At 38.6% G+C, this 18,782-nt stretch overlaps 1 protein-coding gene across 2 annotated transcripts in view; it reads left to right on the top strand.

Moving 5' to 3' along the window:
• The first annotated feature begins 358 nt into the window (after window positions 1-358).
• The window catches only part of AP1AR (adaptor-related protein complex 1 associated regulatory protein), a 34,938-nt gene continuing 16,514 nt past the window's right edge, over window positions 359-18,782 (top strand). For both annotated transcript variants that reach the window (XM_008577141.1, XM_008577142.1), the window contains exons 1-2: window positions 359-794; window positions 18,507-18,555. In XM_008577141.1, coding sequence (XP_008575363.1) covers window positions 712-794; window positions 18,507-18,555 — 132 coding nt within the window. In that variant the 5' untranslated portion in view covers window positions 359-711. The remainder of the gene's footprint in view (window positions 795-18,506; window positions 18,556-18,782) is intronic.

An 18,782-nucleotide genomic window follows, 5' to 3' on the forward strand; every position in this document is an offset into this window, starting at 1 on the left:
CTGCAGCTCTAGGTAAGACGCTCACGAGGCTTTTGTACGAAGTTCGAACGTTGAGCCTTGACTGTGCGACACTCAGCACGCTCCGGACCAAGAAGCCGAAAACTGCAAGGAGAGAACGAAATTTTCTAATCGGGTCAAGAGCCAACAAAACAAACGTCCACACCCAAGAATTAGGTTGGCTTCCAGGCTGAGGCTGCTGAACCAGGAGCTAGCGGAAGTGACGTAAGGAACACCGGAGGAGGCGGGGCCGTCGGGGAAGCGCGCCCAATCGGAGCCCGGGAGAGGGCGGCGGGGGAGGGCGGTGGCGGCGTCGGCGGCGGCGAGGCGTGGGCCTGGGCGCGCGAGAAGGCGGGGCCTGGGCGCACCACTGGCGGGGACTGGCCTCCTTCAGCGGCTGGAGGCGGTCACTGGTAGTGGGCTGGGGGCTGAGGCGAGAGGGGCCATGAGGAGTGCGAGGGAGTCCAGATCCCGCAGCCCGGCACTCCTCCCTCGCGCGGCGGCGGCTTGGGGGCCTCTGGAGTAATCGCTGCCTTTGTTCCGAGCGCCTCGTCCCTCCCCTCGCCCCAGCTCCTCACGCCGCCGCGCTTCGGCCGGCCCGCCCTTGGTCTCCGAAACCCTGTTCGGCTCGTGCCGCGCGGATGCGGCTGCCGGGCCTGGGTTTGGGCTTTGAGCGGGCGGAGAGGAGGAGCGGCAGTGCCTGGGCGGCATGCGATGGGGAACTGCTGCTGGACGCAGTGCTTCGGGCTGCTCCGCAAGGGAGCGGGGCGGCTGCAGCGTGTAGGAGGCGGCGGAGGGTAAGCCCGCTGGGGGAGGGGCCGGCCCCCGTTGGCTCCTCCTATTCGGCCTCTCGCTGGGAAGACCGCTGACACTGTCCCCTACCGGCTGAGAAGGGGCCGGGAGTCCCGCCACCTTTACCGCTTAACAGGCCCTGGTCGGGGTGTGGTGGGCGGTCTCAGGGCCTCCTCGGGAAAGAGCAAGAGGAGGGGGCGGAGCGTCGTTCCTGCCGCTCGGCAAGACTCCCGCTGGGCGCCCTGTCACGTGGGAAAGGAGTCACGGGAGGCATCATCTCGAGGATGCACGGAGCACCGTCTCGGTAATGGGCAGTAGGATGGGCTCCACAGCAACCTGGCCACACCCTACGTTGAGTTTGGGTTTAATGCCAAAGCTAGTATCTCTGTAATTTGATCCTCTTTAGCCCTGACAGCAGGTGAGGGTCTGGCTCCAAAGTTGATGCTGCAGATGGATTTTAAGTAGAAGTCATTTGGATGATGGAGGGAAATAACGTTCCATTTACTGATGAAGTCTTTGATAGGTCCAAAGACTTAACTGAATTCCTGCGTTTCCTGTGGGTGCTGTTAAGAGAGGCAGTGTGTAGTTTTTTCATATTAATTTTTTTGGAATTTCGAGAGGAATGCTATACTCTGCTACTCACACAGTCTATAGCACTAGGTAAATTGCAGTATTTCTGAACTTCTCTTGAGTAAAACTGGGATACGCTTAGGTTTTTCTATCCTCACCATCCACGGAATAATAGAATTTCATAATTATTCTGTTTTTGGTTTTTATTTCATAGGGTATTGAAAAATTAGGACACATTCCTTTGGAATTGGTTTTGTAGTTGTTATTAAATATCTCTCAGGAATTCAAACCTAGAATTGAAAATCTGAACCCAAGACATTTGTGTAAGGAATGACTGTTTTGCACATTATGAAACAGATTGCTAAATTTTCAGGATCTATCCCATTTAACCAACATTATTAGATAATAAGGTGCTCAGCATAAACTGAAACCAAATGATTTATAATTTGAATCTTTTGGTAATGGAACTCTTATGTAATAGGATTCACTCATTTATAATTTGAATCTTTTGGTAATGGAACTCTTATAAAATATAATAGGATTCACTCATTTATTCATCAGGCATTGTGTGTCACCTCTCTGATAAAAAGTAGTTAAGGTTTTGCACTACATGTCTCTAGAGTGGAAGAGTAAAGACTTGTAGATTTTGAGCTGAGCTTAATATTTTGGTTTCCCTGATTTATGGGCTATTACAGGGGGATTAGACGGCTCTCTTGCCTTGTCAGCCAGAATCTAATTTACTTCAAATTTGGGGGTGGACGCAGCTATATATATATATAAAACCCTTGGCGTGGTGTCGCCTGCACCTCGCTCAGCCAGTGAGCACACCGGCCATCCCTATATAGGATCCGAGGCCTTGCGCTACCAGTGCCGCTGCGCTCCCAAGCGCCGCACTCTCCCGAGTGAACCACGGGGTCGGCCCCGCAGCTATATATTGAAGCTTCTTAAATAGGCTTTCCTAGGGCCGGCCCCGTGGCTCACTTGGGAGAGTGCGGCGCTGGTATTGCCGCGGTCGCAGGTTCGGATCCTACATAGGGATGGCCGGTGCACTGAGTGTGGTGCAGATGACACCGTGCCAAGGGTTGCGGTCCCCTTACTGGTCAAAAAAAAAAAAAAGACAGGCTTTCCTAAAGACTAGATGCCCCGCAATATTTGGTTTTATTATTATTTGTAGTTTCCTTGTAGGGTATTAAATTTTAATTCAAAAGAAAGGGGTCTTATCTTCTAAATGTATAAGCAAAACATTATATATGTTTAACTTTTGGGCTACGTTATTGTTGTCTCTGCGGGATTTTTGTTTTTTCATGGTGATTTTACAAACTGATTATGATTTTCTTAAGAGTATAGCATTAAAATTGTAGATTCTACTCCCTGAGCACATGAACTTGACATCATACAGAGTGGCAAGAGGAAATCAGTGAATCAGAGTGGGGTGTTAATTATAGGTATGCCCTAAAAACGTAAAAGTTGGATCTGTACTCTCTTTGGGCAAAACTGCTTGCATAAGTCCTGTTTAGGCAATGAGAGTTGGTGGATTGTGGACACTGTCATCTAAAACCATATAATGGTGATATCGATCCTATTTCTTTTAATCCATAAATACAAATTTTGACATTTCCCTTACTTGCATCTTCTGATTAACTTATTGTTTAACATCAGTTTTGATTTTGTTTTAGGAGCTCTCAGTAAGCATGTGTAGATGGGTGGATATAGTTATTTACACAATAAGGTTAAACTTTGCCTCTCATTTAGTTGCTGGGTTTTTTTTTTAAATAACCTGGTAGTTTTGATTTTCTTTCAGGCATAGGCCTGGATAGTCAACTAGTAGTTCTTCTAAGTTTACTTACTTCTAGGTCAAAAAGTTTAGAAGTAATCACAAAAACTTGGTTTTGTATGTCACTGTAGTAACCACAGGTAGAAGCATAGGGCATCCTGGGACTTTCTTGGGCTGATTTAAGCTGGACTTCACAAGGGTGCTCAAGGCCAGGTTTGTTAACCTTGTAGATTTTCCACGAGTATCTCAAAAGCAGATCACTCAATTTACACTTTCCAATCTAAAAACCAGAATTACCATTTTTTTTAATTTATTAAATACTAGAGAACTCTAGTATATTATATACTAGAATATCTGTCAGTCAAAATATCAATATCAGTGTTGGGTATGTTGGAAACCTTACTATGAATAAAGTTATTTGATGATTAAAGCAGAGGAATTAAATATCTTTAAGGAATAAAATTTAGACATTCTAGTGAGTCATCCTTCTTACAGAGTTTTGCCTCCCAATACGTTCTAGAGGGCTCCGTCTGCTGGTAAGTTCCCCTGTTCCTCTGGGCAGTACTAGAAATATGTATAGACTTTTATTGTATCCCTTAGTTTTTTCTTTCTCAGATTGAAGACCCAAGTATGTTTTGTTTTGTTGTTTTTTGATTCTCATCTTTATATTACTGTATAATTCTACACAGTGTTTCCACTTAAGTTGTACTATAGTTTTATATAAAGCTATCAAGTTTTGTATCCTTCTCAATATTTAACATTGATTGGTCTTTTTGGCTCCAACAGCAGTTGCCTTCTGGCAATAGTTTACAAAGATTTGCCATTTCTTTCTAGTAGAAATGATTTTAATAATAGCTGCCAGCATTCAGTTACTTCCTATGTGCCAGACACTGTTTCAGGTACTTTATGTTATCTCATTTATTCATCACCACAATCCTATGAGGAAGGTAAGCTCTATTATATACTTTATAGGTTGAAAACTGAAGCTTAGAATGTTTAACTGGCCCAGGATAGCAGAGCTGGGATGGCAGCTTAGGTCCCTCTGAATTCAGAGCCCTTACCCTTAACTACTAATAGCTCATGGTTCTTAATCTGGATAAACAATTGGTTGTTATCTCTCAGTGCATTATCTTGTACTTTGTCACCAGAATATCTTATGAATATATCTCAACAGCTTGACTCTTTATTCTGTGTTGTAAGCTATTCTTTTTTTTTTTTTTTTAACAAGTATTCACTTCACCTCTGCAACACCAATTTTACATTCTTATTTTCCTGTTCCTCTCCTGGCTATTCTTACTCTATTTAATTCCCTTCACACATATACTACCTACCTCTGAAGAAATTTTATCCTTTTCTGTAATTTCAACCACACCACTTCCAAATTTCATCTGCAGGCACCTCTTTTCAGTTGCCTGATTGAAGAGATTCAGTTGGATGTATATGTATTTTATTCAGTCTCCTTATACATACTGAACCTTTTCCTTCCTATGTGACTTCTGCTCTAAACATTGCCTTTCAAATTGCCTAGTTAGCGGCTTCCAGACTGTTCTCCCTGTTCCCTCTCTCACACTTCACCCCATCCTCAATTCTTGTCACTGGATGTATTAGTTCATTTTCTGTTGCTTTTAACAGAATTCCTGAGACCGGGTAATTTATAAAGAAAAGAAATTTATTTCTTACAGTTTTGCAGGCTGGGGAAGTCCAACATCCAGGGAACACATCCAGTTAGGGCCTTCTTGGCAGTGATTCTGTGCAGAGCCCTGTGGCAACACGGCATATCACATGGTGAGCATGCATGAGCAAGAGTTCACATGCTCATTTGCTCTGCTTATAAAGTCACCATAGCCTCTCCCTGATAACCCATTAAACCGTTAACCCATTCCTCCATGAGTGGATTAATTCATTCACAAGGGAGCAGTCCTCATGATCCAAGCACCTCTTAAAGGCCCTACCTTTCAGATACTATAATCAGGGCTGACCCCGTGGCGCACTCGGGAGAGTGCGGCGCTGGGAGCGCAGTGATCTCCCGCCGCGGGTTCGGATCCTATATGGGAATGGCCGGGTGCGCTCACTGGCTGAGCATGGTGCAGGCGACGCCACACCAAGGGTTGCGATCCCCTTACCGGTCACGCAAAAGACCAAAAAAAAAAAAAAAAAAATTGCTTCAGATACTATAATCAGATTTCTTACCTGCTTGACACTGTTACAATAGGGATCAGGCTTCAGTGAGTTTTGGGGGAATATTCAGTTCACAGCACTGGAGTTATGCTTTCTAAAACTCATACTGGATCATGCTATTCTCTTGCTTAATGACTTCCATCTGTTTCCTATTTCCTACAGCTAAATTTCTGTCTTTTTTTCTTTTATGGCAGCATAATGAATTGCATGGCATTCAAATGTGCAACATATGTCCATTTATGTACTCAGGATTATAGCAGTTCTGCATATGGATATCTATAATCTCACTCTTTGTTCTCATTCAGGATGTAGAGGTTGGAAAGATGTAGGGGCCATTCAGAAGGTATAATCTAGATAAAATCTAATTTTCTGAACATCCATTCTTTCTAAATTTGTCTTCATTAGAAAGAGGCTTATTGAACAGTAAATATTACTTTACTGTTACCACCTGTATTAGTCAGGGTTCTCCAGAGAAACAGAATGAATAGGAGATATCTATATACAAGTACCTATCTCTGTGTCTACCTATAGATATACCTATATATAGATATAAAATGAGATTTATTGTAAGAAATTGGCTCACATGATTATAAAGGCTGAGAAGTCCCACAGTCTACTGTCTGCAAGCTGGAGACCCAGGAAATCTGGTTGTGTAAATCTCAGTCCATGAGTGGGAGAAGGCCATTGTCTCAGCTCAAGCACTCAGGCAAAAAGATTTCAACATTCCTCTGCCTTTTTTTGTTTGCTATTCAGGCTCTTAATGAGTTGGACAATGTCCACCTACAATGGAGAGGGCAATCTGCTTTATTTACTCTCATTCAAATGCTAATCTATTCCAGAACACTCTTACAGATGCACCCAGAAATAATGTTTAGCCAGATATTGGGGCATCTGGTAACACAGTCAAGCTGACACATAATCATTGCACCACCTATGTTGGTGCTATCCCTACCTGGGAAATATATTAATTTTTATCCCTTGAGATTTGAATGGTTAGACCTCCATTGAAATATCTAATATTAATTGAAAAACATCTTTGTAATAGTTTTTGTCAGACATCTGATTGGTAACCTTTCCAGTCTTTGTTCAGAAAAAACAGTCTTGGGAAGCTTTTAATTTTTAATAGACTTTGGAACAATTTACCATGGTTGTTCATCATTTACTTATACTGTCAAACAGGAGATATAAGGAAAGACTTTCTTATTTTAACATATTATACAGAGGAATATGAAGAAAAGGAACAATACCAGTATAGAGTTTGTGAGAATTTTTTAGTCACCTTTTACATAAGTCACTTTGTTATAAAAGTATTTATCTGCCATGCAAACACAAGAAGCATGAAAAATTTCATTTTCAGTCTATTCTTAACAAGACCGATTTTATCCTTAATAAAAGATTGTCTTGATATCTACCTTGATAACACTGATAAATAAACATGTATGCAAGAATCTCAACTTTTGCACCATACTACTTTCAAACTTCCAAATTCCTTTATATGCCACCATCACTGAGAGTATTAATGCTCCAGGAAACAACCGTACCCTGTCTACCCCTCTCATATCCTTTATATGTTTGAGTCCACTTTCACATCTTCAGTAGTAGTAGAATGGATTGATATACAGAAACCTACTTTATCTTCATTTAGAGTCAACTCTCAGGGACATAAGGATTATATAGAAATGAATGTCCATGAATGATTTGGGGGAGATTTAGACTATGAAGAAAGAGGGAAAAATCAATTCTGTTTTCTTTAAATCATTGTTTTTGGAGCTTCAGCTGCTCAGCTTTCACCCTAATTAATACACCATAGAATGGTGCACTGTTGCCCACATTATTTCTCACCTTCCCATTCCCTCCAGGGAATATGACTAAATTCATGAAAGTTAAATGCACATATGTTATGACCTTAATCTTTTCTTCGCAACTCAGCTTTATGTGGTACTCCTGTATGACTAGAGGATTCTTCCAGTTTATCACATCACTTTGTCCCTTATCCTTTCGCCCCTAGCATTTGTCTTATGTCTGGATTTGCCACATTTATTTTTCTCTTGTATTTCCACTTTTGACTCCTATTTCTTTCTTATCATGTCCCTATTGGAATTCTGACGCTTCTCCCCATCAATTATTATTTTACATTGTATCCCCCAAACCGGATGATTTTTACCTTCTAAATGTTTCTTTAATCCATCCACTTCTCTCACTGACTCCACCCTAGTTCATGCTATCGTCATTTCTTGCTTAGCCTCAAATTTGATTGCATACATTAATCATGCATTCACTCACTCTGTATTTATCTTCACTCAGCTCTCTAGGACTCACATGGTTATTCACACTTGGAGGACTTTATGTGGACATCTCCTTACATGGACCCAGGTTTACTCCTCTAAGATGAAGGAAAGAATGATATTCTCTCTCTCGGGCCGGCCCGGTGGCGTACTGCTACAGTGCGCCACTTGGGAGCGTGGTGGCGCTCCCGCCGAGGGTTCGGATCCCACATACAGACTGGCCGCTCACTGGCTGAGTGAGGTGCGGGCGCAACACCAAGGGTTGCGATCCCGTTGCCGGTCCCGGTCCGGTACGGTCGTGACACTGAGGGTTGCAATCCGTTGCCGGTCACGAAAAAAGACAAAAAGGAAAAAAAAAAAAGAATGATATTCTCATTCTTTAGTCACTATAGTCACTTTAAATACATTTAAACATTGATTATATTTGCTCTATAGGTTTGTCTTTGATCTAGGGTAGTGATTCTTAACTGGGATGTTCATCCAAAATTTTCATTTTCATTCATGTAGCTCTAGTTCATTCATTCATTTCTATTCAGGTGTAGTATTTCAGTATATGAATAGGTCATAAATTATTTATTCATTCTCCTATTGTTGGACATTTAGATTATTTCCAGGTTTTTTTGCTGTTACAGATTAGTTAGTATTCTGATAAATGTCTCTTTGTACACACATGCAGTAGATTCCTTAGGTATGTATACCTACAAGTGGAATTGCAGGGTCATAGTTTATGCACATCCTCAGGTTTACTTGAAAATGTCACCCTTTTCCAAAGTAATTATAACAGTTTATATGTTTACCAACATTGGGTTTTTATTGTTCCAGTTTCTAACACTTGGTATTGTCAGATTTTTTTTTAACCTGTTAATATGAAATGTTTTCTAATATTTGTATTAAAGCTTTATTGTATTCCTACAAACCAGCAATGAAAAATAGTGAATATTTTAAAATTACCTTCTATGATAGCAATGAAAAATAAAAGAAAATAGAAATAAATCAATAATAGATGCATAAGACTAGAATGCTTTTTTTAAAAAAACTAAATTATGTTTTGTAGTGATGAACAAGCTAATTATCCTGATTTGATCACACATTGTACACAGATATTGATATTCAACTCTGTACCCCATAAATATATATAATCAGCTATGTTTAAATTTAAAAAATAGAGGGCAATACCACATCTGTGGATAAAAAGAGTCGCTGTGCTTAAGATTTACTTATTAACTAGAAATTCAGTGCAATTCCAATTAAAATCCTAATAGGATGTATTGGATTGAATTATGTCCCCTCAAAATGATTGAAGCTTGAATTGTCTCCCAAGTTTTATGTATTAGACACTTAACCCCCACTGTGACTGTTAAGAGAGTGGGAAATTCTATTATGATAATTGAAAGGTGGAGCCTTAAAGAGGTGATTGGATTGTAGGACCATGCAGTAGTGAATGGATTAAAAGTGGTGTTCAGGGGCATGGTCCTGAGGGCTTTAAAAGAAGGGGAGAGTCTGTCCTTCTCCTCTCTCTGCTCCCACCATCGTGCAATGTGAGATCCCTGTTGCCACCACCAGATGGACTTTGGACTTCTCAGCCTCAGAAACTGTAAGCAATAAATTTCATTTTCTTTATAAATCACCCAGTTTCAAGTGTTTTGTTATAAGCAACACAAAATGGACTAATACACAGGATTTTTCTGGAACTTGACAAGGATTCCAACAAATTTTATGAAGAACAAAGGACCAGCAGTGGCCCACACTTTTGGAAAGTGTAACTTGTCCTGTCAGATAACAAGCTCTAATAATTAAAACCCTGTTGTATTGGCACAAGGATAGAAAATAATTGGTGAGCAAAATAGATTATAATACCCAGGTTCTGTGAGTCAACCTGAGGGCGAAGCTCAGTAGTCTTCACTTTTAACAAGGTGATTATTTCATGCCTAAGTAGGAGAATAACTGCTTTACTAAAACAGAGTTGTTAGGACTAAGTATCTATTATTGGAGGTATTTTTATGTATTGTGTCTTGTTCAGGGACTCATAACCTTTTTTTTTTTTCCTTTCCCTACCTCAACTACCAAAGGTGTATATCAGTCTCCTGTCAGTAATAATAACTCACTGTTAAATTGATTTTTGCCCATGGTGGAGGTTGAATTCTCCCTAGGTTTACTGTTGCCATTTTCTCATGTTATTTTCTATGATCACTCTAACATTCACACCTCCAAGAATCTCTCGTCTGTATGAACTTGGGAGTTCTCTCATGAGTAGTTTTGTTCCACTATAAATGAAATTAATTTGTGATTCAATAGCCTTAGTCAAAGTTACAAATATGAAAGCAGAGAATACTGGTTTTTAGCTTCCTATTTTTATTTTTAAGCAATTATGTTTGCATAATAGAAAAATCTTAAATTGTTCTGTACCGATTTACTCTGTATTTTTTTTAGTAAATTTATGGAGCTTTGTACAATATATACTTTGTTGACTTATATTCTAACAGTAGGTCTAAAAAAGTAGGATTCCTATTCTCTTATATTTTTAGATTAAGCAGTTATGATGGAAAGTATTACAAGAGCTTTTATTTACCCCTAGTATTTAGTGAAAAACTTTTTATGAATAATAGCCATTTTATGAATAATAAAATAGTAAATGTTTTATAATACAAACTTATTTTTCCTTACTAGTGTACTAAAAGCATATACTGTAAACAGTGTTACAAATAAAATTAGCACACTTTTAGATTCCAGGCTGCACACATGGTATTGTAACATGCACAGTAGTTTTTTTAGCTATAGAACTGTGATTGATTGAACATGGAGAAGGAATAGAGGAAGATCTAAAAGATATTTATCTATGTTTGACCGTGGATATATGTTGAAAGTAACTTAATTATTAGAGCTAGATATTTAATTTTTTTTTAATACTAAGTCTTCAAAATCTATGTTTTTGACACTTAATAGCCTTTAAAATTCAGCCTAGCCACATTTCAAGTGCTTCATAGCCACATGTGGCTAGTGGCTATCATATCAAACAGTGCAGATCTATCCAATGGGATAATAGTACTTCATAGGATTATTATGGAAAGGAAATGTATATAAAATACATAAAAACTAAGCTCAGTTCATGGCCCATTGTAGGTGCTCAGTAAGCGTAAGTCTTTTTTTGCTCTCCATTATATTAATAGCTTGTTATGTTTTGGCATTTATAGCATATGTATTTGGAAACTTCAAGTAAATTATATATATATATATATACACACATATATATATATATACACACTCACATATATATACACATATATATATATTTATATTTGAAATTGAAAAAAGCAAAATATTTCTCTAACAGTAATCAAGAGTCAGGCTTTTGCAATACATATTTTCTTTTGTTTTTCTGTCATTTTGTTTTCTGTCTTCTAAGATTCAACTTACTTTTCTTTTTTCTTTGCTCTTTTTCAATGATGCAGCCTTATACACAACTAACACTTTATTCTTGAAGAAAATATTCTCAACCAGCATGTATATACTATAATGAAATATTAGTACACAGGACTTGGGAGACCAGAATGAGTCCTGTGATTTTTTTTCCTGTGGCTAGTTTTGCTGCCCCATTAATACATAATAATGTTTTTTTGGGCAACCTCATTGATAAACTCACCATGTCCCAGGCTCTTGCCTTCAGCCTTATTGTGTCAGATATAGAAAACCAAAAGGTAAATTTAGTAATTTAAAATAAGAACTGTCGGGCCGGCCTGGTGGCGCACTGGAGAGTGCGCCGCTTGGGAGCACGGCAGCGCTCCCGCTGAGGGTTCGGATCCCATGTGGAGACTGGTTCCCGCTCACTGGCTGAGCGCGGTGCGGGCACAACACCGAGGGTTGCGATCCCGTTGCTGGTCCCCGGTACAGGCGCGACACCGAGGGTTGCGATCCCGTTACTGGTCAGTAAAAAAGACAAAAAGGAAAATAAATAAAAAATAAAATAAAATAAGAACTGTCAAGGAACCTTATAGCATAGTACTTGTATCTTTAGGTAAGGACATTCTTTTACTGTGAGTAAAGAATAATGGGGTGGGAGATGCTTGGGGAGTACAGATTCAGAACAAAAAAAGTTGATTATGCAATTTAAATAACCCATCGCCTGGAGCACTATCTGCCACTGGGACCAGACAGCTCAGGTGCTGGAACCAGGGGGCTCTTCTACAGACAGTTTGGATGTATCCTACCAACATTTGCTTCTGTTTTCTGTTCTTCTGTTTCTTCTACCTAACACAATCTTTTTTTAAAGATATTGACTTCCTTCTATTTCTTTTAGTCTTAAAATCTAGGAGGCATTCTGTTTCTGTAAGATGTCTTAGCATGTTGAGGTGACTGATCCATTGTGTTTTGTTTTCTATATTTCCAACTTACTGAGAGATAACTCACTCTCCCTCTGTCTCCCAGGAATAGGCTGTATTTCCATTTCTCCATAGTGATTAGAAGTAAAATCCTTAAAAACAATAGGCATATGTATGTATTGGTAGTAACATGAAGCATATGTACGGGAGGGGAGAAATTGCTGACACTGCTTTTTTGTCTACAGCCAAAGTTCCTGGGGATAAGAAAAGAAAGCAAGATATATGTCCTGGGTTTGAAGCAAGGAAGAAAAGTGCTTTTACTGATCTGGGATTGAGAAGTAGCCCCAGGGTTTATTATAGAAAGTACTCTTAGGAGGGTTTTGGACTGATCCTAATGTTAATGTTGTAGATTTGGAATTTGAATAGAGGACTGTCATCCAGACTCTGACTTTATGAATGTTAAACTCAAAGCATTTAAAAACACAAACCTGTTCCTTTCCCAGCCTTCCTCTTCTCTGTAAATAGCAAACTGATTCTTCTACTTGTTTGGGCCAAAAATTTAGGAGACATCCTTGGTTCTTCCTTTTTACACACCTCTTCATCTAATATATTAGCAAATTGTCAGCCCTGCCTTCAGAACTACTCATTATTTCCACTGTTTTCACTGTGATCTAAGCCACCGTCCTTTCTCTTAACAATAGATTTCCAATTGAACTCTTAAAACATATGTCAGATCGTCTGTGCAGGATCCTCCAATGCAGTTCTTATAGAGCTAATAAGTTCTTAAGGAATGATAGAATTAGAAAATCGTGATTTTTGTACCCTCAAATGAAATAATGGAGTCGAGAATGATTATCAATGGGTGCTAAAATCATTTGCTAAAAGATTGATGTGAAACTTTATGATGGATGGATTAGACCGCCAATACCTGAACCTACAGATCAATCTTAGCAACAGTATGACTGGGGAAGATAAAAATAAAGTTTCTCATGATTTGATTCAATAGCAAGTGTTACCGACAGGCCAGGCTCGGCTTGCCCTCTCTCATTAAACAAATGATCTGAAAGCCCAAAAGTTGTTGCAAGGATTGGAAGGTTTATTCAGATTACCGGTACTCAACTAAATGTCTAACCAAGCAAACAAAGAGAAAAGAGGAGCAGTGGGGTCCAGTTTATCCTAGTCCCAATCGGCAGGGCCTACTTATTCCATTAACAGTAATTGATAAAAGCAGTTCTCCCCACTGTTTTCAGCATAAAGAAGAAAAGTATCGACTAGATTAAAATCAGAGAAACAAAGCATAGCCAGGAGCCCTCCAGGGTGCACCTATACAGAACAGAAAAAGGCTCAGAAAATCAGAAACAAAGGATAGCCAGGAGCCCTCCAGGGTGCACCTACGTAGTAGTGGATATAATCCAACCAAACAGCAGAAGAGGACTCAGAAAATCAGAGAAAGGTAAAGAGAATAAAGCATTGCCTTGTCAGAATTTAGGCCAGGGATTCCAGGAAAAACATGGGAGCAGCAGAGACATGGGAGCAAAATAGTCCCAGTGGCCGCTTGCCTCTTGCAGCTAGAGTCTTCTCTGGTGCCCAAAGCTTTCCAATTTTTGCCAGTGATTAAATTAGCCTCTCGGATTCCAAGGTCAGAAATGAACAGTATACCCAACAGTAAAGCAAGCAACGCTTTATTAAAAGAGGAGATAAGACTTATGCATAAGGAGGGTAGCAACAGTAAAGCTAGCCGCCCGAGGGGAGCTGTTCAGAGTCTTATAGGGAAAGGAGTTAAGGGGTATAGGCCAGCGTCACTGGAGGTGGTCCATTCTGTTGTTCCTGGTTGCGTCATGGGCGCATGCTCAGTGGGTCCAAAATGGCAGTGGTGTTCATCATTGTCACCCCAGGAGGGTCATTGTAGGAGTCACTGTGATGCTTTGTGCACAGGTGGGAATTCCTAAAGGGGTCTTAAGGTTAATATGTAACTTTTACAATTATAGTAAACAAGCCTTGGGGAGGGGTTTTGCACTCAGTAAATATCTGTTTCCTCTCTTATCTCAGTCTATTTTGTTAGGGTAGCCCATGGGGTAATCATTTGCCCTGGGGGTCTCATGACTGAGGAATGGAAAAATAACAGTGTCCTCTGCAGGGAAAATGGAGTCAGTTTGGTTCACAGGCCTAGCCTTACTATTTCACAAATACCACATATATGAATGATTCTCGCCTATAAAACTTGAACTTGATATTATCAAGCTTTTCAATCAAATTACCAGTTTACAGGAAATACAGAGGACAGAGGAAAAAGTTAAACAGCACCAAGAGGAAAAAATCAGCCAAATCCAGAAAGTGAGAAATTCTACAGGGCAAATGACAATTTCGCCAACAAATCAACAGCATAAAAAAAGGCAATGGTGCAGGGAAGAGGGCTGTTATAGACTAAAAGAGGCTTAAGAGGCCTAACAAGCAAATGTTTAACTGATTTGAAGAAATCGTGTAAAAAGATAATTTGGGAAGTTGGAATATGTACTGGACTGGATATTAGATGATATTAAGGAATTATTTCCAATTTTTTAGGTGTGATAATATGGATTTAAGGGTTTTTTTAATGTTCTTAATAATTAGAGATGTAATTTGATGTAAGGGCAAATTATCTCAACATGTCTGGGATTTGCTGTAAGATACTTTACCAAAATAAAATAAACCAAAGGGGTATGTAGTATAAGTGAAGCAAGATCTGAAAATTGGTAACTTTTTAAGCTGGGTGATGGGTACAAGGAGGTTTATAATACTCCTTTCTACTTTTGTGCACATTTGAAAAATTTTGTGATAAAAGTAAAAAAATAAAAGTGAATGCCAAAGACAAAAATTGCTTGTGTGAATTCTTATCTAATTGCCCTCTCGCATTAAACAAATGATCTGAAAGTAAAAACCCTTCCCATGGCCCACAAAGGCCTGTGATCTGACCCTGGCCATCTCTCAGGCCTCATCTTCCTTTCTTCTCTATTCCAGCCATCCTGGCACCCTCACTTTCTTAGAATGTGCCAAGTACAGTTTTACCTCAGCCCTTGTGTTTGCTTTTCCTCTGTTTAGAATTCTTTCTAAATAGATTCTGTCTGGCTGGCTTCCTCATTTCCTTGAGGTCTTTGTTCTGATTTTGCTTTAACAGAAAGGTCTGCCCTGACCACCATACATAAAATAACCTCCCTCCTCCAGTCACTGTCCTTGCTTACTCTGAAGTTTTTTTCTTTCATGGCAGTTCATACCACCTGCTGCATTTATCTGTGTGTTTATTGTCATTCATTCCCAAGAGTGTTAGCTCCAAGGTGGCAAGGCTGTTGTCTGTTTATTCTTTGACAGTTGTATTGCCAGCACCTATAACAGTGCCAGGAAATTTGTAGGTACTCAGTAAATATTTGTGAAATAAATGTAAAAAAACCTGAAGCTGTGTTTAATAGTTAAGTGTCTCCTTACCTCTCCCCAGTTGTTCTGCTTACCCTTCACTTATATTCTCATCTTGACCTAGGAGTAAGTAGTGAAGGATTGTCAAGAGCCTCACTCCTCATTCTAAAACAAAACTGCAAGGTAGAAAATATAAAATAGCAGGGTAGCTTATTACAGGAAATACTGAAAAACTTACATTTCAAATTTGTTAGGCTTATATGCATCCAATAATTTGGAAAGATTTTAGTTTTAATTTATTTTGTTGACAAGTAATAGAGAGCTCTCTGAAATAGTACTTTTAAACAGTTGGCATTCTGATTATTTTAAAATATGTATCATAGAAAATATAGAAAGATATCATGAAAAAGTTACAGTTTTTATATTGCCGAAAGTTGGCAAAATATCAGTGATTGAATTTAATGCTTATTGCACATGTCTGGGGGTTCTAATTAGGCAGCAGCAATGTTTGACTAAGTAAAAAAATAAAGACATCCATAATTCATTAAAAAATTCATATGTATCACAATATTTCTTATTTTCAGATAAATCCCAGGATAAAGCTCCTCTGATAAAAATGTTGCCCTTGAATTTGCCAAATTGAGTATTTAATCTATCAATGTAATCTCAGTATTTATGATAGGAATCAATATATGCCCTTTGTGATTAAAGTCTCAATCTAATTCATTTTAAAAGGAGTTTGATTTTTTCCCCTCCAAATTTTGCTTTTTTGTTTACCTTCCACTTTGTTTATTGCTATTACTTAATTTGCTTATTTGTCATATCACTTAGACAAATTATTTGCTTATTTGTCATTATATCACTTAGACACATCACTTATTAGTCAGGGCTTTGTGGGGACACATTAGACTATCTTAGATGAAAGATAGAATTTATTATAGAGGTATTAGGTTTATAAAGTAATAACCAAACCATGAGCAGCAGGGATGCAACTGGTCTTTATAGATAACGTCAATGCTGTCAGCTTACTCTTACAGTGGGCTTCATTCCCCTCTTTGCAGATTGTCAGGAAGCATAATCCCCAGCAGCTCCTTATAGCTCTCAGGAGGATGTTGTCTGCTCAGTTTCTGTATAACCCTGAACCAATTAAGTGAGGTCTGGGGGATGACTGTGGTCTAGCTTGGTCAGATAATCAGGAAATCAGAGTTACACAAGAACATGATTGTCCTCACTAGCTGGATATGGATAGAGGAGACAGAAAAGGGAGACATTTACAACAGACAACACATTTAGCTTCTACTAAAGTTAGCTCATAATATCTATGTATAATTGAAACAGAACACTGTATTCTGTCGTCTGATAGAAGAAGAATAGTGCAATAATTACTTCCCTTGCTTTGGACAGTCTTCTACTTAGCTTTAGGCTTTGCTTCAGCAGTGAAGTCATACTTATGGCTTATATTGAGATACTTAGGATTACTGAACTTTATTTCATTATTCAATTATTACCACTCAGTAAGCCTGGAAGAGGAAATCAGAGACAGATTCTTCATTCAGGGAAAAGAGTGATGGTTGCAAGGAGAGAAACATATAGTACTGTAAGCAGGAATCCTAATGACAGAACACAGAGCTCCTGGAAGGTTGGAATCATTTCTCTTCTTGTTTGAAAAATGAGGAAGGGAAGAGAGTGGAGGTACTAGATGGCTAGAGGATTAAGGATACTGTGTTTATATTGGACGTGTTTCATGAGATCTATGGCATGGCAATACCAAATCCTTTAACCAATGATATCTTAATGGGCAGTAAAACTGCTTTGCATCTATCAGAAGATATAGTCTTTATCTGATTGTGGCAGGAAAAGTAGCACCTATGATTTCATTGCTATCTTTATTCTTCAGTCTTGATAATATGGCATTCTTTTTCACTAAACCTGTCAGCCCCTTCCATACACACATATATACACATAATACAAAGCATTCTGACTTGTCCTAACCCTCAGATTTTCCCCATTTTCTTAAAGGGATGTTTTCTGTCTAAGAATACTGACATATTAGGAAGCGTAAATATGAATTTGGATTCCCATTGCATAGGGGGTGGGGTGGGGTAGGGAGTCCTCTCCTCCCTCTGTTTTGGAAGTTATAACAGGAACCATATTATGGGTAAAAGTCTTGTAATCTAGCACTTCCAGAAGTAAAGGAATTTGTGTTGCTCTGTCCTATACCAACTTTGATACTGTAGTAGACTGCAGACATATCTTTGGAGCAGATATAATAGAGAAGACACTTATTCGACTACATGTAATTTTGTCTAGTAGGAGCAGAGGAGAATGATTAAAATAAAAGTCATTATTTGGCCCTTGCTGGAAAAATTAATGTAATGGATTGTTTGGTTGACATGTATATGCATTGCTTTTCCTCTTTTATTTGTGAGGGTGTAGGAAGAGAATAAAAAGGCTTGTATAAAAAATATATGATCCCACCATCCAGAAATAACTACTCTTAGCATATTGACATATATTCTTTTAGATTTTTGATAGTTTGTATGTTTAACAGAATTGGGAACATATTCTTTTTATATATTATTTAACGTAAGTACTTTTAGCAAGGTATTTTTCTTGGTACAGTAAACATGTAACAAGTTTCAAAATGTAATTGTATTGAATTGTTCTATGCAGTAAAGATAGTAAATTAATTTATTATTACATATTTTGTAAAGATGAGTACCAGTAAAAAGAAATATTGGTTGACTAAACACAAACTTATAACAGTTTGAAAATCTGGAATATTTATATTCTTAGGTAAATTTGGATGTTTTTATAAATTCTGTCAGCCCTCCATATCTGTGGATTCCACATCCATGGCTTCAACCAACATGAATTGAAAATATTTGGGGGGAAAAAAGTAATAATAAATTATAAATTAAGAAAAACGGTATAACAACCATTTATATAGCACTTACATTGTGTTAGGTATTATAAGTAATCCAGAGGTGATTTAAAATATATGGGAAGATGTGTGTAGGTTACGTGCAAGCACTACACCATTTTATATAAGGGACTTGAGCATCTGCAGATTGTTCATATCTGAACAATCCCCCAAGGATACCGAGGGACAACTGTATAAGGTACTATATGTTAGAGAATTTAAAGTTGCTCTTGCATAAATGTTTGAATTGTGATTTTTTATTGTGATTTTGTTTTTCTTTCCAGATCTAAGTATTTTAGAACATGCTCAAGAGGTGAGCACTTAACTATAGAGGTAAGTAGAGTCATGAATTTGACTGGATTAAAAGTACCTTCAGAAGAACAGAAAGGAGTTTTTTGTTTTTGTTTTTGTTTTTGTTTTTAATTAAGGGGGAAGGATCTAGACCCAAATTTAGTATGGACTCCTTAAGTGTCAATATTGTTGATGCTAGTGAAGAAGGAAAGAATTGCGGTGGGGCAGAGGCGAGTAATTAGTTTGTGTAAGGTTAAGCTCCTAATCTT

Source organism: Galeopterus variegatus, unplaced genomic scaffold (assembly GCF_000696425.1).
Source record: "Galeopterus variegatus unplaced genomic scaffold, G_variegatus-3.0.2 Scaffold1455, whole genome shotgun sequence".
NCBI classification, from domain to species: domain Eukaryota; kingdom Metazoa; phylum Chordata; class Mammalia; order Dermoptera; family Cynocephalidae; genus Galeopterus; species Galeopterus variegatus.